This window comes from Glycine max, chromosome 1 (genome assembly GCF_000004515.6).
Source record: "Glycine max cultivar Williams 82 chromosome 1, Glycine_max_v4.0, whole genome shotgun sequence".
Taxonomy (NCBI): Eukaryota; Viridiplantae; Streptophyta; class Magnoliopsida; order Fabales; family Fabaceae; genus Glycine; species Glycine max.
In genome coordinates this window covers 51,679,792-51,701,374 of record NC_016088.4, presented here as the reverse complement: position 1 = coordinate 51,701,374, position 21,583 = coordinate 51,679,792, and the positions used below count along the sequence as shown (strand labels likewise).

Sequence of the window (21,583 nt, the reverse complement as noted above, 5' to 3'; positions counted from 1 at the left end):
TAATTTATTGTTTAGGTAATTGTAATTATATTTTTAAATTAATTTAAATTCATATATTAAAAATTAAAATTAAAATTAAAATATTTAGAAAAACTTAAAAATGTAAAAATATTATAAAGAATTTTTTTGAACTATCAAGGATAAAAATAAAAAATTATAAATTATAAATTTAAACGTTAAAATAGTGATTGATGAACTATTATAAGTTCATGAAATAAATTTATTTATCAAACAAACTTATAAGTTGATTAAATAATTTATAAATATTTAAAATGACTAACACAACACTTTCTATAAATTTATCGCATTCTATCATTCAGGTCTTTTATTAAAACTTAAAACTAAGTAGAGGCAGTCCGGGAATTGTCTAGTCATGTTTATTAAACAATGTATATATATATTTTAAATTATAAAAAATACTTTCACGCCTGTATGAAAAGTCATTTGTATTAATTAATAGATTGGATAAAAGTAAGTTAAGGTTAAATCATTCCATATTATTCGAATTTGATCTATAGAAGTAATTCTTTATTAATCTTTATTTATTTTTGGGTTAAACTCTAGATTAGTTAGAGTTTTCTTTTTTTGAATCTAAAGATTAAGAAAAAAAAAAACTTGTATTCTAAACAGCTGCAGACCTTACCATACTATACGAATCACGCATCTATTTCCAGAAAATATTTAAAAAATAAATTGTATACTTCATTATCACGAGTCACGCCTGTGCCTACGAAATTTTTTTATTAAGGGGAGACAACTCAACTATAAATATAGAATAGATCTCCTGAAGAAAATTAAAAATCTCAGCGACCAATTGAATACTCTTTTGCAATTATCATGTGATAATATATGTAAATCACGAGTCTAACTTTATCAAATCTGGTTAACTCAAACCAATTTAATCTTTAAATGCACATAATAGAATTTCCTATTCATGCAAGGCATGTGTTAGTTGCTTAAACCCTTATAGTATATGTCTTTATATGTTTTAAAATCCTCTGTCGGCTATTAATCTAATCAATTGAATATGGAAGAAAAAATGGAGAGAGAAGGACTGTGTTAAAGGAGGAACATGCACGTGTAGGCATGCTGTTAGAGCACACAAAAGTCCAAATACATAAATGATAGTTTTGTATTGTACATTATAGTTGATTATGTAACATTCATTCATAGTACCACACCCATAGAACAATGGAGACCCTAGTGAATGAGATTTCTCTCTCCAACTCCACATCCTTCACAACGTGCACATGGTCTGTTGAAGTTACGTTACTTGTTTTGGTCAAAAGGTCCCCCAATACCCTTTTTCCATTGCCTCACCTTTGGGAATAATTGTGAGAACGTAATACTCAAACAAAGGTGTGTTCAACCACAAGGAGAAATCTTACACATTCTAATTAAATAAAAGTATAGGAATCTATCATAACCACTAACCAACGACATTGATCACCACCGCCACAATAATATGCACCTATCCTCTATTATTATCATAGAAGTTTGTTAGTTTGATAAATGAAATCATATACTAAGCTCAATAAATCCATAAATTTGTGGTTTCTAATTTTCAATAAATTTAAAACAAAATAAATAATTTCTCCTATCATCATAATCAATCTGGTTGTTAGATACAAGAATCTTAAAAAGCTTTATTCTTCATGTCCAAAGTACTGAAACTAGTGACCATAGTGAGGCCTTTGAAACTTGATAGTAATTATAACACTTATAAGATGTGGAAAAGTGGGGTGAAGCCACCACGTGCTTTTACCCAACTTGGGCTAGCTATGGCATTGTATGATTCAAATCCTACTTTTCTTTTCATTATTATTTTCACTGCTGCTCCCTGCTCAAAATTATGGACACTTTTATTACTTCATCAATCAAACACAAGTTACTGAACTTTGGAAGCATTATGCATGCAGGGTTGTGGGTAGATTGGTAATTTCAGGCCTAGTGATTATCATAGTCTAACTGCAACATGATGCTATCGGTGTAGAGTTAATGTGTTATATAATGCAATGCAACAAATAAATTAAGAGGGAGACACCATAACCTCTGCTCTCAATTTCAAAAGCCTAGTCACAGCAACACTGAAATATCCACAGATGCACACTCCCTTTAGAATGAGAAAGGAAAAGGCAGAGAAAATGCTATTTCTGCTTTCTCTCTTTACTTTTAACTTTTAAGCTCTCATTAGAGTTGTTGCCTGCATTTGCACCACAATGTTCATCTTTTCCACTTGAGAATACATTTGCATGAGGTGAAGGAATATTCACATTTTTTATGGCATGCTCTTTTCTTCATTTTTTTTTTGTTTTCATTTGTGTTGACTTTGAAGATTTAACTTCCACATTGTGTTCTCCACACCAATGCACGGGATGGAGGACCAAAATTCACTGAATTCTTCCTTGTTATAGCTATTTAAGGCCGTGTTTGTGGTGGTGAAGACTAGAATCAGAAATGGAGTTTTTGTTTATGCTGAAAATGTGAGATTCACTTGCAGTTGATATTTTCTATGTGACATCAAAATTTTCTGTCAGAGCAGCAATCCTTTCAGAATCTAGCTTCAATCGGATATTTTGCAGATTTTTGGGATTCTTTTTTGTTTTTATTCATATCCTATTTGTAGAATTTTCTTCAGTGTTCTATTTGGATCATGTACAGACTGAATTTAGAAGAAATGGAAAAAAACAGCCAAAAAAGAAAAATAGGCAGGATTTTTAGTGAGACAATTACATCCTTTTATTTTTTTTCCCCTTCCATTTTCAAACCTTCTCTCTCTGAATTCAACTGCACAAAAAGTTGGATGAAGAATTTTCCTTGAGAAATCCACTACCCCATGTCCTTATCACTCTTAGTAAATTTCCTTTTGCAAAGTTCTTATTTTTAAACTTTTTTTTTTCTACATTCCATGTGATGAAGAATTTGACAGTCTGTTTCTTGGGATGGGGACCATTTCACAAAACTCCAAGCTTTCCACAAGAATACAGAAAACCACCGCATAATTTGTTCTCATAATTATAGTACCTTATGATATTAGTCAATCACTATTTAATATTTATTTCCTCCCTCTGACTATAATAAAAAAATTAGTACACAATATTTATCTTTTTTTGTTTCTGCTGAATGGAACGGTAATCTGTGATTAGTTTCTTGCGGCAGACAATGATTGGAGGAATGGAGGCTGAAACCTCTAGTGTTCCTTGTGTTCCGTAACATCTCAACAATGCAACACAAGCAGTGATAATTAACTGAATACCAAAGTTGTTTTTGGAATGCTCTGAATTCCATGACATGTGATATCTTTCTCATCTTTGGAATTGAGTTTAAGGCTAGTTTTTGAGGAGTGAGTGAGTGAGTGAGTGAGTGAGTGAGTGAGTGAGAAATGGGTTTTGTTGGAGGGGAAGAAGCCATTCAAGAGCCTACAGGGCATGATGAGAGGATTCTTGTTTCGGTTCGTCTTCGTCCCCTCAACGAAAAGGAGCTTGCAAGAAATGATGTTTCAGATTGGGAATGCATCAATGACACTGCCATCATATACAGGAGCAACCTTTCAGCTTCTGACAGGTCACTCTACCCAACAGCATATTCCTTTGGTATGAACACACTTCCTTCCATCATATTTGATTTAATTTACTTTCTATAATGCAGCCCCTGTGTGTGTATTTGTAGTGATTCTTTCTTGTAAGGAAAGAACTAATGTACACTTGGAGTCTAAGGTGGGAATTTACCAAATGTTTTTTGTTGTGTGTTACAAATCTGGTCATATATACACATGAAGTTGCTCCATTGGTTTTGTTAATGAACTTATTGTTATACCAAGATCATAATTGGCTTTAATTGCTTTCCTTTTGGCTATAGACAGTGTGTTTCGAACAAATTCTTCTACAAGGCAGGTGTATGAAAAAGCAGCTAAGGAAGTTGCTCTTTCAGTTGTCGGTGGCATCAACTGTGAGTTTCTTCTCTTTGTCTGCTTTTCCTCCTTCATCAGCATCATCAAAATCCACGTAATTTCCTTGTTAACATCTTCTTTTGATCTCTCCCCATGGTGTCTAATTGATCAGCAAGCATTTTTGCATATGGACAAACAAGCAGTGGGAAGACATACACCATGAGTGGCATAACTGAATACACAGTGTCAGACATTTTTAACTACATAGAAAAGGTAGGTGAAATACGAACATGTCAATACATTACCTTGTCTTTCTCAAAAACCTTTTTTTGATTTGGTTTTACCTTTTCATAGCACAAGGAAAGAGAATTCATGTTGAAGTTTTCGGCAATTGAGATTTATAATGAATCTGTCAGGGACCTCCTTAGTCCAGACTGTACTCCTCTCAGACTTCTTGATGATCCAGAGGTATACGTCATCATTTTCTACAGAACTAGTATTTGTGCATTTTACTTACAGTTTGTTAATTTAACAGAGAGGGACAGTTGTTGAGAGACTGACTGAGGAAACTTTAAGAGATTGGAACCATTTTACAGAACTTATTTCTTTCTGTGAAGGTAAGAAGCGTTTTAATGGTTCTTGCTTTAATAGAGTTACCTAGACTGAACATATATCTTTTTGTTATATTTTCCTCTTTAAATTTTTTTGTCCAGCTAGAGCTAACTGCTTAGTGCTTACAGCTTACTTATCGTTCAATTGATGCATTTTTGCAGCTCAAAGGCAGATAGGGGAGACAGCACTGAATGAAGCAAGCTCCAGATCTCATCAAATTTTAAGACTGGTATTTTATGTTATTTTTGTTAAAGGGCTACTAACTTTGTGAACTTCTGATGGTATTTCTTCTCTTACATTTCCTACAATACGCTTCCTCAGACAATTGAAAGTTCTGCACGTGAATTCCTTGGAAATGACAAGTCTAGCTCTCTTTCTGCTTCAGTGGTACGATTGATTCCCTCAGTTTATAGGGAAATATTCCAAGAATCAGCTTCTTGTGTTAAAGAACATCTATAGGAATTCAAATAATTTTCTTCTCTTTTTCTGGGTACAGAATTTTGTTGATCTTGCTGGTAGCGAGCGAGCATCCCAAACCCATTCAGCTGGCACGAGATTGAAAGAGGGTTGCCACATAAATCGTAGCTTACTAACTCTAGGAACTGTTATCCGCAAACTCAGGTTAGCTTATGAAGATTGTGTTTCAATATTTGTGACTTCCCTGATTGCAGAACATGAGTACATGCTCACTTTAAGAATTTTTTATTCTCTTGCCAAGGAGCCAAAAGCAGAACCTTTGCTTCACATGTAATTTAGCTTTGGACAAGGTTGACAGAGAACTGAGACACAATCTGGATTCAAAGATGTTATAATGTTGTTCACTTTTATATTCTCATGACTCTCTTTAGCTACATGAGACTACTGTCCTTGTAATGGCTTTTGGTAACCCCTTATCAATTGCCTCTTCACGGAGGAAATTGTGAATTATGGTTTACTGATCTTTCTAATTCTAAGAGTAGCACCCACCACATATAGCTGTGTTGAATACAAAAGTATTAACAGATACAAATAGAGTTCATTTGTTTCATTGGCCTCTCGCCGTCACTACTCACTTTTAGGCTTGTATATTTTATCAAATGGTCTATTCTATTATTGGTTTCCCTTTATGCTTTTGGTGCAAATAGGTAGCAATAGTAAGTATTGGCAAGTCATTGAAGGAACTATGATCTACTATATAAAGCCTCAAACTCCTACACACTTTATCTTGCATTTACATTTTCCTTAGGATGGTTTACTTTGCCAATCACAGTGTTACTATATATTTTACTAGTATGGGACATTTTTTTTTAGAAACTTTCTCCGTAATTCAATATAATCAATATTCGACATATTGGGAATAATTTATATAGTTTTATTTTGGAAAGGGGGGTTGAATATTTCTTTCACTTTCATCTTAAAAAAAATAAAATTGCTTGCAGCAAGGGGAGAAATGGACATATTCCTTTCAGAGATTCAAAGCTAACCCGCATATTGCAGTCCTCATTAGGGGGCAATGCTAGAACTGCTATCATCTGCACCATGAGCCCTGCTCGGAGCCACGTTGAACAAACCAGAAACACACTCTTATTTGCAAGCTGTGCTAAAGAAGTGTCAACTAATGCACAAGTCAATGTAGTAATGTCTGATAAAGCACTAGTCAAGCAATTACAAAAAGAGTTGGCTAGACTGGAAGATGAACTGAGAAATTCAGGGCCAGCCCACCTTACATCTGAGACTGCAGCATTGTTGAGAGAAAAAGACCGTCAAATCGATATGGTAATAATAAAGATTTTGTACCAAAACTCATTATGTTTTATGATTTACTATAGGTTTGTAGTATACTAGTATGTATCTGACATCATATCAAGGAAAATTGCTTAAGATATGTGAAAACTCCTTGTACTATGAGCAGATTATGAAGAAAAATATTTCATCTCTGTATTATTTCGTATGAGAAGAGATACAATATACAGAAAGAAAAGGAAAAAGGAACTAAGAAATAGGACATTCCCATAATTAACTAGGAATCCCAAAATTGCAGGAATGAAATAAAAAGTAGAATAGTTGACGGTAATCCTCCCAATGGTACTGTCACTGGATTGTTGATTCAATTGTTTGTTACTCATTCTCAATGTTATTCTGTCCACATCTAATCATACACCTTTTCTATTGTTGCATCTCCTTTGTTATATACTCCAATACTTATTTGTTATATTGAACTGTCCTTTTCTATTATGAAGCTTCCGCCTAATATGTTTCCTGGAGTGTTTCTTCTTGTGCTGAAAATTTGCAAGATTAAATTATTCTTACTTCTTTCCAGTAACAAATAGTACTATAATGGACCATTTCATGCTTTTTAGTCATAAAACATTGCTTATTCAACTTTGCAGCACCCCCTTTATACTTTTGTTCACTTGGACCCTCATGTAATCCATAATATATATGTATTTCCCTTTGTAGATGCTTGAATTAAAAAAGATATAAGTTTTTTTTTAACAAAATATATATATTTCCTCAGGTCCTGATACTTATATAGAAATTTTGAATTCACCTTCCATTTTATATGCGTAATTGGATTGTGCCAAACATTTTATGGAAAGCACAATGGTACAGTCTACTTGAGATAATTTCTTTCATTTCACTAAATAATGGGTTTAAACTTTCAAGCTCCTTCTGATCCTAAGGTGAAAAAAGAAAAATCTTATCTTAACCTCAAATGGTTCGTTGTTGTCAACAACACCTGTGGTGTGGCCTTCAACAATCTACTTTTCAACCATTTTTTTTTTCCTTTTTTTTTCATTTTTAATTTCATATTGAGGTGACAGCTTCTACAAATGTGCTTTTTATATATAGTCACCGAACATTCAATGTATTAGCTCAAAGGAATGAGGACATTGAATTGAAGCTTCCCTACCTATGACCATGTGTTTCTTGTTGGTTGTGATTTGTAAATATGAACTCTCTTAATATGAAAGTTGTTCCTGTCCGTGCAGTTAAAGAAAGAGGTAAGAGAGCTGACCTTGCAGCGGGACCTTGCACATTCTCGAATTAGTGGCATGCTCCAAGTGCATGGAGAAGATGTGGCTACAAAAGAACTGGTGAGTATATTTGCCCGCCTTTGAGCATTGAAAGTTGTAACTGATATGCCTTCTTTTTAAAAAATCTAACCAATTTTCCTTTCAAATCTCCAGGAAAGTATGGATCCTCAATATCCAAATTTACATATGAGAAATTCATGGAACTTTGAAAATCAAAGAGAGGAGCCAAATGTATTAAGTCTTGATGGTGAAGAGAGTGTCAGGTCTTTTGATGCATCTCAATATTCAGATGGACATAGTTTTAGTTCTGATGATAACTTATTCCAACTCCCTGACCTTGAAAAGAATCTTCTGGTCAGAAGTTCTCCCCCAGGGTTGCCAGTCAAAAGGACTGATGCTGCACCGAATGATTTGGATCAGAAAAGCATTGAAGATCAGCATGAAGAGGACAATTGTAAGGAAGTTAGGTGCATTGAGTTAGAAGACGTAATTACAAACACGCATAAACACTCAAACTCAGCAGATTTAAGATCACATACATACACTGATTCGAATGCATCATCTCCTAGTGCAAACACAGCTATCTTAGGATTGGTTGTAGTTGATAATAGAGACAAGGAAAAAGTAGTAGATTTGAGTTCTTCTCTGTCAAAGGAAGACAAAAGATTGAACAATATGCACCAAGATTTTGTTCTTCCCTCTCCAAAAGAAATTTCTGTGTGCATGACAGGAAACAGTACAAGTAGTTCTAGAACCTTGAAGTTGAGCCGAAGTAGAAGTTGTATAGCAAGTATCATGAGGAATTTATCTTCAGATTGGTTTGAAGATGAAGACGTAATTCAGAACACTCCTCCAATAGGGAATGAAAAAGCCTTCCCTGGAAGACCAGAGGGCTTTCCGAAGAACATTTATGCACTAAATTACAATGCCAATGCAGAGAGGCTTTCATGTAATGGCCATGGGAATTCTGTGCAAAATTCTTCTGTTCATGATGTTCAGAATGTGAAATCCTCCACTAACAAGGAAAGAGAGGGTAATGGTCCCTTGGCTCCAAAAGGAAAGGAAACAGAAAATCTTAACAGGTTGAGTTTACTGGCTGACCATGAGGTAAGCTTTCATTATATATATTACATTTCATGTTTCTTCGTCTCTTCTTCTTGGTCTTATTTCCCTTTCCCGGGCTTGATGACCAAATATCAGTTTACAGATCCAATTGATAATTCTTTTAACCATTGCTCTATTGATTCTTTTTATAACTTTTCTCATCCCATTCATGGTATAGATATAAGTAGCACATGCCCATGCACATGCCAAAAGCCTGGTTATATTGAGAATTCAGTCATTGATTGTTTAATATATTTTGCATAACAGGTTCCGGGGACAGGATTGGATCCCATCTTGTCTGCAAAGAATGTCAAAGATATTGGCTTGGATCCCATGCAAGCTGATGGAGAAACTCACTCACACTCACATTGGCCTTCAAAATTCCAGAGGCTACAAAGAGAGATCATTGAATTCTGGGATGCGTGTAATGTTTCATTGGTTCACAGGACTTACTTTTTCCTTCTATTCAAAGGGGAACCATCAGATTCTATTTATATGGAGGTAGAGTTGAGAAGACTATCATACCTTACGCAAACTTTTTCCCAAGGCAATCAAACTGTGGAAGATGGACGAACCCTCACACCTGAGTTAAGGTAAACAACACATTTCAACTATTAAATACCTTTGCAGATCTTTGTAAAATAATAGAATTTACAAGTTACAATGTCTTTCACTTGAAAACAGCATGAGATATCTTAGAAAAGAGAGGCAAATGCTGAGCAAGCAAATGCATAAGCGACTGTCTAAATATGATAGACAGAACCTGTACTTGAAATGGGGCCTTCGTTTGAGTTCAAAGCATAGGAGTTTGCAGTTGGCCCATCAATTGTGGAGTGACACAAAAGACATGGACCACGTTAGAGACAGTGCATCAATTGTTGCAAAGCTGGTTGGTTTAGTAGAGCCAGAACAGGCATTTAAGGAGATGTTTGGACTCAACTTTACCCCACAACCCACGAGTAGAAAATCTTTTAGTTGGACAGCCAGTGTGAGGCATATTTTGTGACTTTGGATTACTTTTTAGGTAGTAGCTTGGTATGGCCATGTGAAAATGTAGATAATTCTTTTCTCCCCTTATCTTAGAAACAAATTGCTTTCTGCTGTATGCTTCTAACTCTGATTGCTATTGATTGTAAAGAATGTGCAATTCTATGGTTGCAGATTTGTTCATCTGTCCTAGGTTGGTTCCAGGTAGAACATCATGAATAGTTCAATATGGATTGTTACCTGGGAAAAAATATGCAATGTGATTTTTTACGTGTGTGCTTTATTGTAACAGTCCATTCTTTAGTTAACATTAAGAATCATAAAACCTAGACGAACAGAAGATGAGAGTGATGGATAGTGGAAATGTGTTCCGAACTGTTCTGTTTGTTTCAAAGCAAAGTTCTAGTCTAAGGAGTAAAAGTTTGTACTGTTTACACGTTACAAAAACAAGATATATTTCTTTAGTTTTTTTTTTTAAAAATACTAAGCCCCAGCAAAATTATTCTGTCTGTACAATAGATAAAGAAAAAGATTTTGTAGGGAAAAGAAAGTTCATGTCTAAACACTACAAGAGAGTGACTCAAAAGAAAAATTCTCTCAAGTAATACATCAAATTACTTCTTAAATTATGAATAATAGTCAATTTAGCTTTTGAAATTATAAAAATATCTTTTAATTCTTAAAATTAAACAAATATAAGTCATTTTAGTTTTTATTGTTATAATTTTAAAGACTAAAATAACTGTTGTTTAATAGTAGTAGTTTTCAGAATTCATTTTAAGAAACTAAATAACACTTTTATAGGACTAAATGAAATAATACACTTAATTTTCGAGGACTAATTTTAATCTTCTTTTTTTCTTCACGGAAAATAGGAACAAACAACCCAGCCTAAGCTATTCAAAAGTAAATGGAATGAAGATATTAGTTTGAGGAGCGAGCGAAGAGCGAAGTAGGAAGTGTCCCTAAAGGCATGGATATCAAATTCTTACGAGTTGACTTGTTCTCTGCGAATTGACTTTTGAGTAAATTCTGTTTTTAGTAGATTCTGAGCAAACTTTATAAATTCTAAGTAAATTCGGTAGACTCTCGAGTTTACTACCGAGTCAACAAGTTAAAAAAATTAGACCAAAATATAAGTCATTTTTTTATTATTTTGTCTGTTTAGCATTCAACATACTTTCATTTAATGTGTTATTCTCAAATACAAAATTCTCACATTTAATAATATCAAACTTTAATTCTCTAATAACATCAAACCCTCAATGAGAATGATCTACCACTACTATAACGTCTCTAAGTTATTATCTAGTAGTGATGTATTATTACTAGACTTGGTTATTTAAATATTCTGAACTTTATGATTTACTGTTTTATTTTATTATATTATTGAAATGTGTAATTAGTATGTTATTTATAGATCTTTTGTTATTACTTTTATATGAAGTAGATTCTTACGAGTCTACGAGTTGAATCCACGAGTCGAGTCTATAAAATTCTTACGAGTTTGTATAAACTCTCGAGTTTGATAACCTTGTCTAAGGGTACTATAATGCCCAAATTGGTACATGAAGCAATAAAGAAATAATGGTGTCATAGACCATTTAACCGTCGAATATTTGAAACCTCTCAAGATAAGTGAAATGAGCAGGGTAACTTGGATTTTCATAAAACGTGTAAAGAGTACCATGGGTCATAAATCAGGTAATTTTAGTATGCCCCAAATGGCTCCTTACCTTACTGTTGGACTTAGGTATGTAGAGTCATATTGAGTTGGACTTTGTTAGCTTTCGTTTGATTGTGTAGAGCCAAAACAATCTTCATGCATTGCCTTATCTTTTTTCCATGACCTAATCAAAAGACTAATAGACCAAGTAACTCTAACACCTTGTTTTTTTCAAAGAAATTAGAATGGAAGGAAATAGGAAGGATGAAAGTTGTTAAGTTTTAAATGTTTGTCATTAAAATCGAGATCAAATTTGAAATTTCAAGAGTAAATAGATTTTTTTTTCAACTTAGGCTTGAAATTTCCTATAAAAGATTATTAATTCTTGTTTGTCCTCTTTATACTCCTTACCATGTAACTCACTTCAAATGAAATATAAGATTAATCTAGTGATTGGAAAATGATGAAGGAATAAGGAAGGAGAAAAGAGGTCGCAGATTCAAACCCTCTAATTGATATTTCTAACAAAATTAACACTTACTAATGGAAAAAAATTTTGGTTCATGCAATTTGATTTTTTTTTTCTATGGAATAACAACATGTAATGATATATATTTTTTATGACAAGCATGCATATATATGATTTTTCTATGTTATCATGTCATATTTGAAGGGCAAAATTGTCAAATTCATATTTTATCCTATTTCTTTTCTTTTACTTTTTGATTTAATTAAAGAAGTAAAAATATTTCCTTCTATTCTTTCCTAGTTTCATTAATGCAAACAACTTTAAAATTTCACTTTAATTCATTTCTAATTTGTTTTTTCAATTTCATTCCTCCGTGTTTCATTGACTATCCAAACGAGGTATAAATTAGGGAGAAAATCTATATATAGTATCTTAGGTGTTATTTTTGTTTTCTGCATGCCATAATTGAAGCTTCACCTTTGTAATTTGCATAATCCTTTAATGTATCTCTTTATTATGTTGATTACTAAGGTAAAACTTCCATTTTGATTGGAAAATAGCATAAACAACATTTAAGGTATTGGGGTATCTGAGTTTTATCCGTAAGAATAAAGACTAAATGAATATGACTAAACTACAACAATGATATGCAGGGTTTCGATAGAGATTTCTATTCTAGGCAATAAGGACAAGTAGAAGTAATATAAATATATTAGAGAATTTGCAACACAAGTGTTTTTGTGAGTTGTTTAAAGATAAATAATGTTACTTAATATTATTTTTTTAATCAGAAAATATGACTTGGTAATGTGTTTCTTAATATGATTAAAATATGTTTTTATTGTGAATAATATAGAATAAAAATGTGTTATCGTCCAGGGTATTTTCACTAAAAAAATGAAAAATTAAGGGATGAAATTGGCAAAATAGGATGTGAAAATAAAAGTTCCCATGAATTCTGGCATCCATTCTTTAAAAAAACAAAATCCTAATTGGATTGTTTTTGTGTGTGAGAGTCCAAATTGGAAGATGACGAGTCTTAACCTTCGTAATCTTTGATTTTGTTGGGTTATAGTTCTAACTTACGAGCCCTAGTCCGTTTTTCCACAATTTTTTTTAAGGTTTCACAATTTGAATACAGGCGAGTATTAATTGGCGCATTGGCAGTGTAGGAAAAAAAAAAACTAGTACTAGTAGTGGATTAGATAAGTTTTTTTTTTAAAAAAAAAAAAACACAATAAAAGGTTTTTTTCTATTTTTTTTACAAAATTAATAAATATTTTGCACCAGAAAAAAAAATCTCTAACAAAATAATATAATATATTATATGAAGCATAACATGAATTTATTATAATTTGATAGTTCAATTCAATCACATGCTACATATATATTTTCTCAATACATTAATCCTTGTAAAACCTTATTCAATCATTATCAATCAGATTTTGGTCCAAGTCAATAGTTCATCTTGGACTCAATAAATATTTCATCCGATCAATGTCAATCAGAGTTGGATCAAAATCAATAGTTCATTTTAGACTTAATTAATATTCTAAAGACATTAATTAATATTTATTAAATATTCTTTGTTGAAAAAATAATATCTTAAAATATTAAAAAGAATAAACAAATAAATACTTAGATAATTAGGAAATCTGTTCTCAACTTTATTGTCATGAATTTAAATGTACTATGTTATTCTTAAAAGTAAACCATTTTTATAAATTCATCGAGTTGAATGGACAATGGTTTGATTCAGAAAAGAATGATACACAGTTTTTCTCTCAAAGGTGATAATTTGTATCGATTTTGTTTCTAAACTTTATGTGTATAGTTTACCATTCAAATCTATCTGTATCATGATAAATTAGTAATTGTTTATGTTATTAAAAATTTAGTTTGTAATTTAGGTTAACTTCATGAAAGAAGGATTATTCTTTTTTATCTCTTTATTATTATTGATGCGAAATATTAACCGACATTATTAATAATTAATCTTTATTAAAAAAATCTTATTAATCAAGTTTAGTATGATCTTTTCTTTCCTTTCATGCATGTTTTTTCTTGGACAAGGATTAAATTTTAGACTGAGATTTTGCTATAAAAAATTGAATTTAGTTCCACCGAAACCAATCACAATTTAACATTAAATTAAGTTTAAGGACTAAATTAATATACATAGGCTTTTAAGAACTAAAACAATATAACTTTCAACTATTTTTAAGGATGAGGTTATATATTTATTTACTTTTAAAAGGCAGTATAAAAAATAAATAAGTTTTTTTTTTCTGGGTGAAAATTAGTATCTGAAACTGTTTTTTACTTTCATGGTTGAAAGAAACGAAAAAAGACGGGAATATTTTCACATTAAAGAAAGAGAGAAAAAAAAAAGGCAATTTTATAGTATATTTTTATGATCTACATCCTGGTTCTGGTTAAATGGTTGGGGAACAAAGATAGGATTCTTTCACAGGCTGTAATGCACGCACCAATCTGGTTCTGGTCTCGCCTTGGCCATGGTCTGAGCTCCCTACACCAAAGGTGGATGTAAGGTTCCTCTACCCTTCCAATATCCACAAACAAATAAAGAAGTTGGTCCAGCCTAATTAAATGTTGACAAACTAGCATTGGCAAAGTTTTTAAATGGAATTTGTATGATGAGTGTGCCTTTATTATTCTGTTTCCCCCGTCCAGGCTCTGTTGCCTTTGGTAATCAAATGGAGAAAAATATGTTATCCGTTACCATTCAATAATGCAATCACAAACATATACATATATAGGTAAAATTGAATGTCCTTTATGGCTGTGAGATTATGCCCTCTACCACTAGTCACACACAACAGTTTCTTAACACCGTAAAAGCTTTAATTTGAGGCATGGCCAAATTCCATTTCTCACCCAATGCACCACCATATTGGTCACTCCTACTCCACCCAGCTAGCAGGCCTATGATCAATTTCTGGCACTTATTCCTGGGGTGTACCATTGTACAATTACTACAGAATTATAAACGGTGGATCATCATGTTAAAGTGAAACCCTTTTTGGTTGGCATTATGCCTGCTCTAGCTTAATGGAGCATTCAATAGTGACCCTTTTCTTTCTCTTCTTTCTCCCCTCCTTATTTTTTCTTTAATTACTAAAATAGTTGTAACCCAATGTCCAAAGACACTGCATTGATTTAAAATTATTGGCACGGGTTGTCTTTACATTGTCAAAATTTTCAACTAAAGAGTATCAGTGTGTGTGTGTGACTATGAGATAGTATTTGTGGTCCACCAAATTATTGATTGACCTTAATTCAATTTGCTGCTTGGGATTTAGCCTTTGCTGTACTTTTCCCACTATAACCTTTATGGCTAAATAGACTCAAAAGCCTAAGTAACAGTGGAAACTTGGCTCCTTTTGCTTTCAACTTCAGTTGATGTTTTGACCATTCTATTGAAAGGGGATGCACAATGCATAACTTTTAAACTTTTTAAAGAAAACACCTAATGCCCAGCCAAAAGGATGGGGGGTGAAACTATAAAGTGCCAAACATGAAGAAAAAATAAAATGTCACAACATGAAAAGCCCCAGCTTCCCCATATATACTCAATCATCACCCTGTTGGCGATTGTTTCGGCCGGACTACAACACCATTTGTCCATTTTCATCTGAATGGCCCCAAGAGAGAAAAGACAATGCTTGAGGTAGACCACATTGCAATCTAATTCCCAAACTAACAAAGAAAAAAATTTATTGGAGAAATAACTTTTTTTATTTATAAAACCTTGACAGTTTTTTTCTCAGGAAAACCTATAAGGCAAATAACCTTAAGTCAAGCTGTATTAAGTAAACAAAAAAAAAAAAAAAAAACCTTCAGTCAGGCTGTATTAATTTTTTTCAAATTCTATTTGACTTTAAAAATTCAAATCAAATAATGCCCTGTCTTTAATTTAGCATTCCCTTCCTTACATTAAAATCTTGTAACCGTTTCCATAATTATAATCTATAACTATTAATAATAATTATTACATGTATATATTTTTTATTCTTAAATTATCATTTAAAATGTATCTGTTATCGTTATTCTAAGAAAATTACTATTATTATTTTATTTAATTATTTATTAAAAAATAAAAATAGAGACACGAAATACCTTTTTTAACTACTAATAAGAGTAATTTTATATTATCTTCTTACAAATCTTCTTATTACCATATTAAAAATATATTAAATAAAAATATAATTAATGTATTTGAACATATAAAATGTATATTCAATACTTCCTAAATAAAAAAAAGTAAATCAACCCAAAGTAAAATATAAAATGATTCAACTAATAAACACCCAGAAAAAATCAATTCATTTTTTTATTCATAACACATGAAATATCAAATAAATATTGATTAATATAATTTTAAAAAACAAAAAAAAAAGGAAAAAGGAAAGATAAAGAGGAACTCAATGATTCAATCCATATCACATCACATGAGGTTAAAAAGTTTGTAGACCCAAGGGTCCCAACAGAACATCACACAAGCACAAAAAAAGTGTTCTAAGGAGAGAGAGAGAGAGAGGGAGATATAAGTAAAATATTAATAATACAATAAAGAACAATGAAGACACGATGCACAAACAAAAAAGACAGAGAGTGGAGAAGGTTATGGCGTTATTCAATCAAAACTGCGTTTTCATGTACGAGACAGACAGACAGAGAAATACTAACAAATTAGAGAGTAGTGCACATTAGCTTAGGAAAGGAGTGTTGCTCTGCCGAATCTGGAAAATACGCACACATCAGCGCACTCTTCTTTCATATTACTTCCTCTGTGTGTGCAGTGTGCTAATGTACGCGGCAGCTGCACACCCTGCTATCCTCAACCCCCAATTATAACATCTCTATTATTATTCATTACTTCTTCTGCAACGGTAACCATTAACCATCGTTTCGTGTTGCCATGCCTGCTCTTCTCCTCCTCATGGTGCTGTGCGCACCGTTCTTAACGTGCGCGGATCGCAGCGCCGTAACCATCGCTGAGATCCAAGCCTTGACGTCCTTCAAGCTCAACCTCCACGATCCCGTCAGAGCTCTCGACGGTTGGGATCCGTCGTCGCCGACGGCACCTTGCGACTGGCGCGGAGTCGGATGCACCAGCGACCGAGTCACGGAGCTGCGTCTGCCTCGTCTTCAACTCAGTGGCAGACTCAGTGAGCGTATCTCTGAGTTGCGCATGCTGCGTAAGATAAGCCTTCGTTCAAACTCCTTCAACGGCACCATTCCTTCGTCGCTATCCAAATGCACGCTCCTTCGGTCACTGTTCTTGCAGGATAATTCGTTTTACGGCAACCTTCCGGCGGAGATCGCGAACCTCACTGGCCTTATGATTCTCAACGTCGCGCAGAACCACATCTCCGGCAGCGTCCCCGGCGAACTCCCTCTCAGCCTCAAAACCCTCGACCTCTCGTCGAACGCTTTCTCCGGCGAGATTCCGAGCTCCATTGCGAACCTCTCTCAGCTTCAGTTGATAAACCTTTCCTACAACCAGTTCTCTGGCGAGATTCCGGCGAGCCTCGGGGAGCTTCAGCAGCTGCAGTACCTCTGGCTGGACCGCAACCTCCTCGGAGGAACGCTTCCTTCGGCGCTCGCTAATTGCTCTGCGCTTTTGCATCTGAGCGTGGAGGGAAACGCGCTTACCGGCGTGGTTCCGTCGGCGATTTCAGCGCTTCCGAGGCTTCAGGTGATGTCGCTCTCTCAGAACAACCTCACTGGCTCCATTCCGGGTTCCGTTTTCTGCAACCGTTCCGTCCACGCGCCGTCGCTGCGGATTGTTAACCTCGGATTCAACGGTTTCACGGATTTCGTGGGGCCTGAGACCAGCACGTGTTTCAGCGTTCTTCAGGTTTTGGATATTCAGCACAATCGCATACGAGGCACGTTTCCGTTGTGGTTGACCAACGTGACCACGTTGACCGTGCTTGATGTTTCGAGAAATGCACTTTCCGGCGAGGTTCCGCCGGAGGTAGGAAACCTTATCAAGTTGGAGGAGTTGAAGATGGCTAATAATTCCTTCACAGGCACCATTCCGGTGGAACTCAAGAAATGTGGGTCCCTAAGTGTCGTTGATTTTGAAGGCAACGATTTTGGTGGAGAAGTTCCTTCTTTTTTCGGTGATATGATTGGCCTCAATGTGTTGTCTCTTGGTGGAAACCACTTCTCTGGTTCGGTTCCGGTGAGTTTTGGTAACCTTTCATTTCTTGAAACATTGAGTTTGAGAGGTAATAGGTTGAATGGAAGTATGCCTGAGATGATAATGGGATTGAATAATTTGACTACCCTGGACCTTAGTGGAAACAAATTCACGGGTCAGGTTTATGCGAATATTGGGAATTTGAACAGGTTAATGGTCCTCAATCTGAGTGGCAATGGCTTCTCTGGAAAAATTCCTTCTAGTTTGGGTAATCTTTTCAGGCTAACTACACTTGACTTGAGCAAAATGAATCTTTCTGGAGAGTTACCACTTGAACTCTCGGGGTTGCCCAGTCTGCAAATTGTTGCACTTCAGGAGAACAAGTTATCTGGTGATGTGCCTGAAGGGTTTAGCAGTTTGATGAGTTTGCAGTACGTGAATCTCAGTTCTAATTCCTTCTCTGGGCATATTCCTGAAAACTATGGCTTTCTTCGATCGTTGCTTGTTCTTTCGTTGTCTGATAATCACATTACAGGAACAATTCCTTCGGAGATTGGAAACTGCTCTGGTATTGAAATTCTTGAGCTTGGATCAAATTCTTTGGCAGGTCACATTCCTGCTGATATCTCTCGCCTCACCCTTTTGAAAGTTCTTGATTTGAGTGGGAACAATTTAACTGGGGATGTGCCTGAAGAAATCTCCAAATGCTCGTCACTAACCACGTTGTTTGTGGATCACAACCATCTTTCTGGGGCCATACCTGGGTCGTTGTCAGATCTATCAAACCTAACAATGCTAGATCTCTCTGCTAATAACTTGAGTGGGGTAATTCCGAGTAATCTTTCCATGATATCTGGTTTGGTGTACTTAAATGTCTCAGGAAATAACCTAGATGGTGAGATACCACCAACGTTGGGATCCAGGTTCAGCAACCCCTCTGTGTTCGCAAATAATCAAGGTTTATGTGGGAAGCCATTGGATAAAAAATGTGAAGATATAAACGGTAAAAACAGAAAGAGGTTGATTGTGCTGGTTGTTGTCATTGCTTGTGGAGCTTTTGCTCTAGTTTTATTTTGCTGCTTCTACGTTTTCAGTCTGTTGAGATGGCGTAAAAGACTGAAACAAGGAGTATCGGGTGAAAAGAAAAAGAGTCCCGCAAGAGCCAGTTCTGGAACAAGTGGAGCTCGTAGCAGCAGCACTGAGAGTGGGGGACCAAAACTAGTGATGTTCAACACCAAAATTACACTTGCTGAGACCATTGAAGCAACAAGACAATTCGACGAAGAGAATGTGCTGAGCAGAACAAGGCATGGATTAGTGTTCAAGGCCTGCTACAACGATGGAATGGTCCTTTCCATTCGCAGGCTCCAAGATGGATCATTGGATGAGAACATGTTCAGAAAAGAAGCCGAATCACTAGGCAAAGTCAAGCACCGGAATTTAACAGTTCTCAGAGGTTACTATGCTGGTCCACCTGACATGAGACTCCTAGTCCACGATTACATGCCCAATGGAAACCTTGCAACCCTCCTCCAAGAAGCTTCTCACCAAGATGGCCACGTTCTAAATTGGCCAATGCGTCACCTCATTGCACTAGGCATTGCCCGTGGTTTAGCCTTCCTACACCAATCCTCAATGGTCCATGGCGACGTGAAGCCACAAAACGTCCTATTCGATGCAGATTTCGAAGCCCATTTATCAGATTTTGGGTTAGACAAGTTAACAGTAGCCACTCCTGGCGAAGCCTCCACTTCAACTTCCGTTGGCACATTGGGTTACGTTTCTCCAGAAGCAGTCTTAACCGGGGAAGCAACAAAGGAGAGTGATGTCTACAGCTTTGGCATTGTGTTGCTGGAACTACTGACAGGAAAACGACCTGTGATGTTCACCCAGGACGAAGACATAGTGAAGTGGGTAAAAAAACAACTTCAGAGGGGTCAAATAACGGAGCTATTAGAACCAGGTTTACTTGAGTTGGACCCAGAATCATCAGAGTGGGAAGAGTTTTTACTGGGTGTAAAAGTTGGGTTGCTTTGCACAGCACCTGACCCTCTTGATCGACCAACCATGTCCGACATCGTTTTCATGCTTGAAGGCTGCAGAGTTGGTCCTGATATCCCATCCTCCGCAGATCCCACATCTCAACCTTCTCCGGCATAACCCAAAACTCCAAACTTTTTGTCATTTTTTTGTTGTTTTGGTAAAAAAACAAACCCTTTTTTAGTTTGATTTAAGAAGTGTAACAAACATTGGTAGTTCATGGTTATTAACTTGTTTTTTTCTCTAAGCCGGGGATTCTTTCCCACCAAAGAAAAAAAATAGAAAAAAGGGAACATTTTTTTTCCATTTCTGAGGGCCATTTTTACTGTTTGTTTCAACGTGGTGACGGAGATTGTATAATAATATCTCTCGCTTTCTCGATCTCTAAGCTAGTCAACGTCTTTGACAAATGCAGAGTGGTTACGATACAGAGGGATGAGTGAGGACAAGGGGGTGGGGCCCGCGTGGCGTTTCGCGCCAAAGCAACCCTGGGTGTTTCTGACATGATCATGTGGTCTTGGCGCAGGTTCCGGCAACGGAGTTGGATGATGTAGCCGTTAACAATGTGGGGTCCGAGGAACACGCTGTTCCCAAGGGTAGGGCATCGTTGTTTGTTCATGCAGCTTGAAAAGACATGTACTAGTAGTATTCAGTAATCAGTATTGTCCCTTGGTGCCCCACGTGGGTTTTTCTGCTGCATTACCAAGTGGAAAGAAAAAATAGAGCAAAGGCGTGAGGGACGGCGTTACGTTATGATTGGGCATTTGGCCCACGGCTCAACAACTCTTGAACATCTTTGTGGGTCTTGATATCATATCCGGCATTTATTTTTTGAATTGGATTCTGTCTTGTTACCATTTTTCGCTTTTGGCACTTGGCATCTATTGGGGGATTCTGGGGTGGACGAAAATAAATAAAAATATACCATGTGTCTCCTTTTTTTTTGCCATAATTTTTTAAAATCGCTTTTGCTATTAAGGAACCTTCCTATTCATGATCGGATCAGGTTGTGTGGGTGTAACTGTGTGACTCCAACTTGCAGCTAAGTTCTTTTTTCTCTTTATCTAAACCGTACCCCATTTTGTAGTATGTGGTAGTGTGTATCAAGACACCAAGATTCTCCTCTAGTGGGACTGGCATGAAAATTGGTAAAGGGAGCGTACTAAAATACTTTATTTATTTATTAAAGGAGTAGAATATTACTATTAAATTTGCACAAGGATGTGGAATGTAAGATACAACTTGACTGACAGTGAAGACCAGAGTAGGGAGACACAAGCTCCTAATACCGTGCAGTGACCGTTAAGGGTCCTTCCAAAATGTATAATTGTTTGAATCATGTGCAAGATGGAGAACTAGAAAGTGTTTAGTTTTTTAGTATTTGAGATGGAAAAACGAGATATTATAAGTTTTTATTTTGTCTTAAACTTGGCTATTCGTAAACAGCTCAGTTTTTTTTTTCTTTTAAAAAAATCAAGTTGAGACCATCTAAAATAAACCGAGTTTACATCCTAGCGCAAATCATGCGCATTGCGCCCCTCTCACAAAAGTTTTTCACTGGGAATTCCTTTGTCTTGTATTATTTGTCTTTTACTGTATTATGTGCTTCTTGAAACAATTTCATTAA

General features: G+C 35.3%; 2 protein-coding genes across 4 annotated transcripts; both read left to right on the top strand.

Moving 5' to 3' along the window:
• The first annotated feature begins 1,920 nt into the window (after positions 1–1,920).
• On the top strand, positions 1,921–9,782 carry LOC100809766 (kinesin-like protein KIN-7C). 3 transcript variants are annotated; one of them, XM_041016171.1, is made up of 15 exons: positions 1,921–2,257; positions 2,415–2,483; positions 3,160–3,593; positions 3,859–3,948; positions 4,062–4,162; positions 4,244–4,357; positions 4,425–4,506; positions 4,663–4,730; positions 4,823–4,888; positions 4,998–5,122; positions 5,920–6,256; positions 7,474–7,578; positions 7,672–8,625; positions 8,890–9,215; positions 9,307–9,782. In XM_041016171.1, the coding sequence occupies exons 3-15, from the start codon at positions 3,383–3,385 to the stop codon at positions 9,626–9,628; spliced, it is 2,901 nt and encodes a 966-aa protein (XP_040872105.1). In that variant the 5' UTR covers positions 1,921–2,257; positions 2,415–2,483; positions 3,160–3,382; the 3' UTR covers positions 9,629–9,782. The 3 variants fall into 3 exon arrangements, with proteins under 3 accessions (XP_040872105.1, XP_014631253.1, XP_040872103.1); XM_014775767.3 differs by lacking the exon at positions 2,415–2,483; XM_041016169.1 differs by having other exon boundaries at positions 1,921–2,483.
• A 6,781-nt stretch (positions 9,783–16,563) lies between these two features.
• LOC100305362 (receptor-like protein kinase) lies at positions 16,564–20,262 on the top strand. The gene has a single exon (NM_001399288.1). The coding sequence runs from the start codon at positions 16,687–16,689 to the stop codon at positions 20,074–20,076; it is 3,390 nt and encodes a 1,129-aa protein (NP_001386217.1). The 5' UTR covers positions 16,564–16,686; the 3' UTR covers positions 20,077–20,262.
• Positions 20,263–21,583: the final 1,321 nt, after the last annotated feature.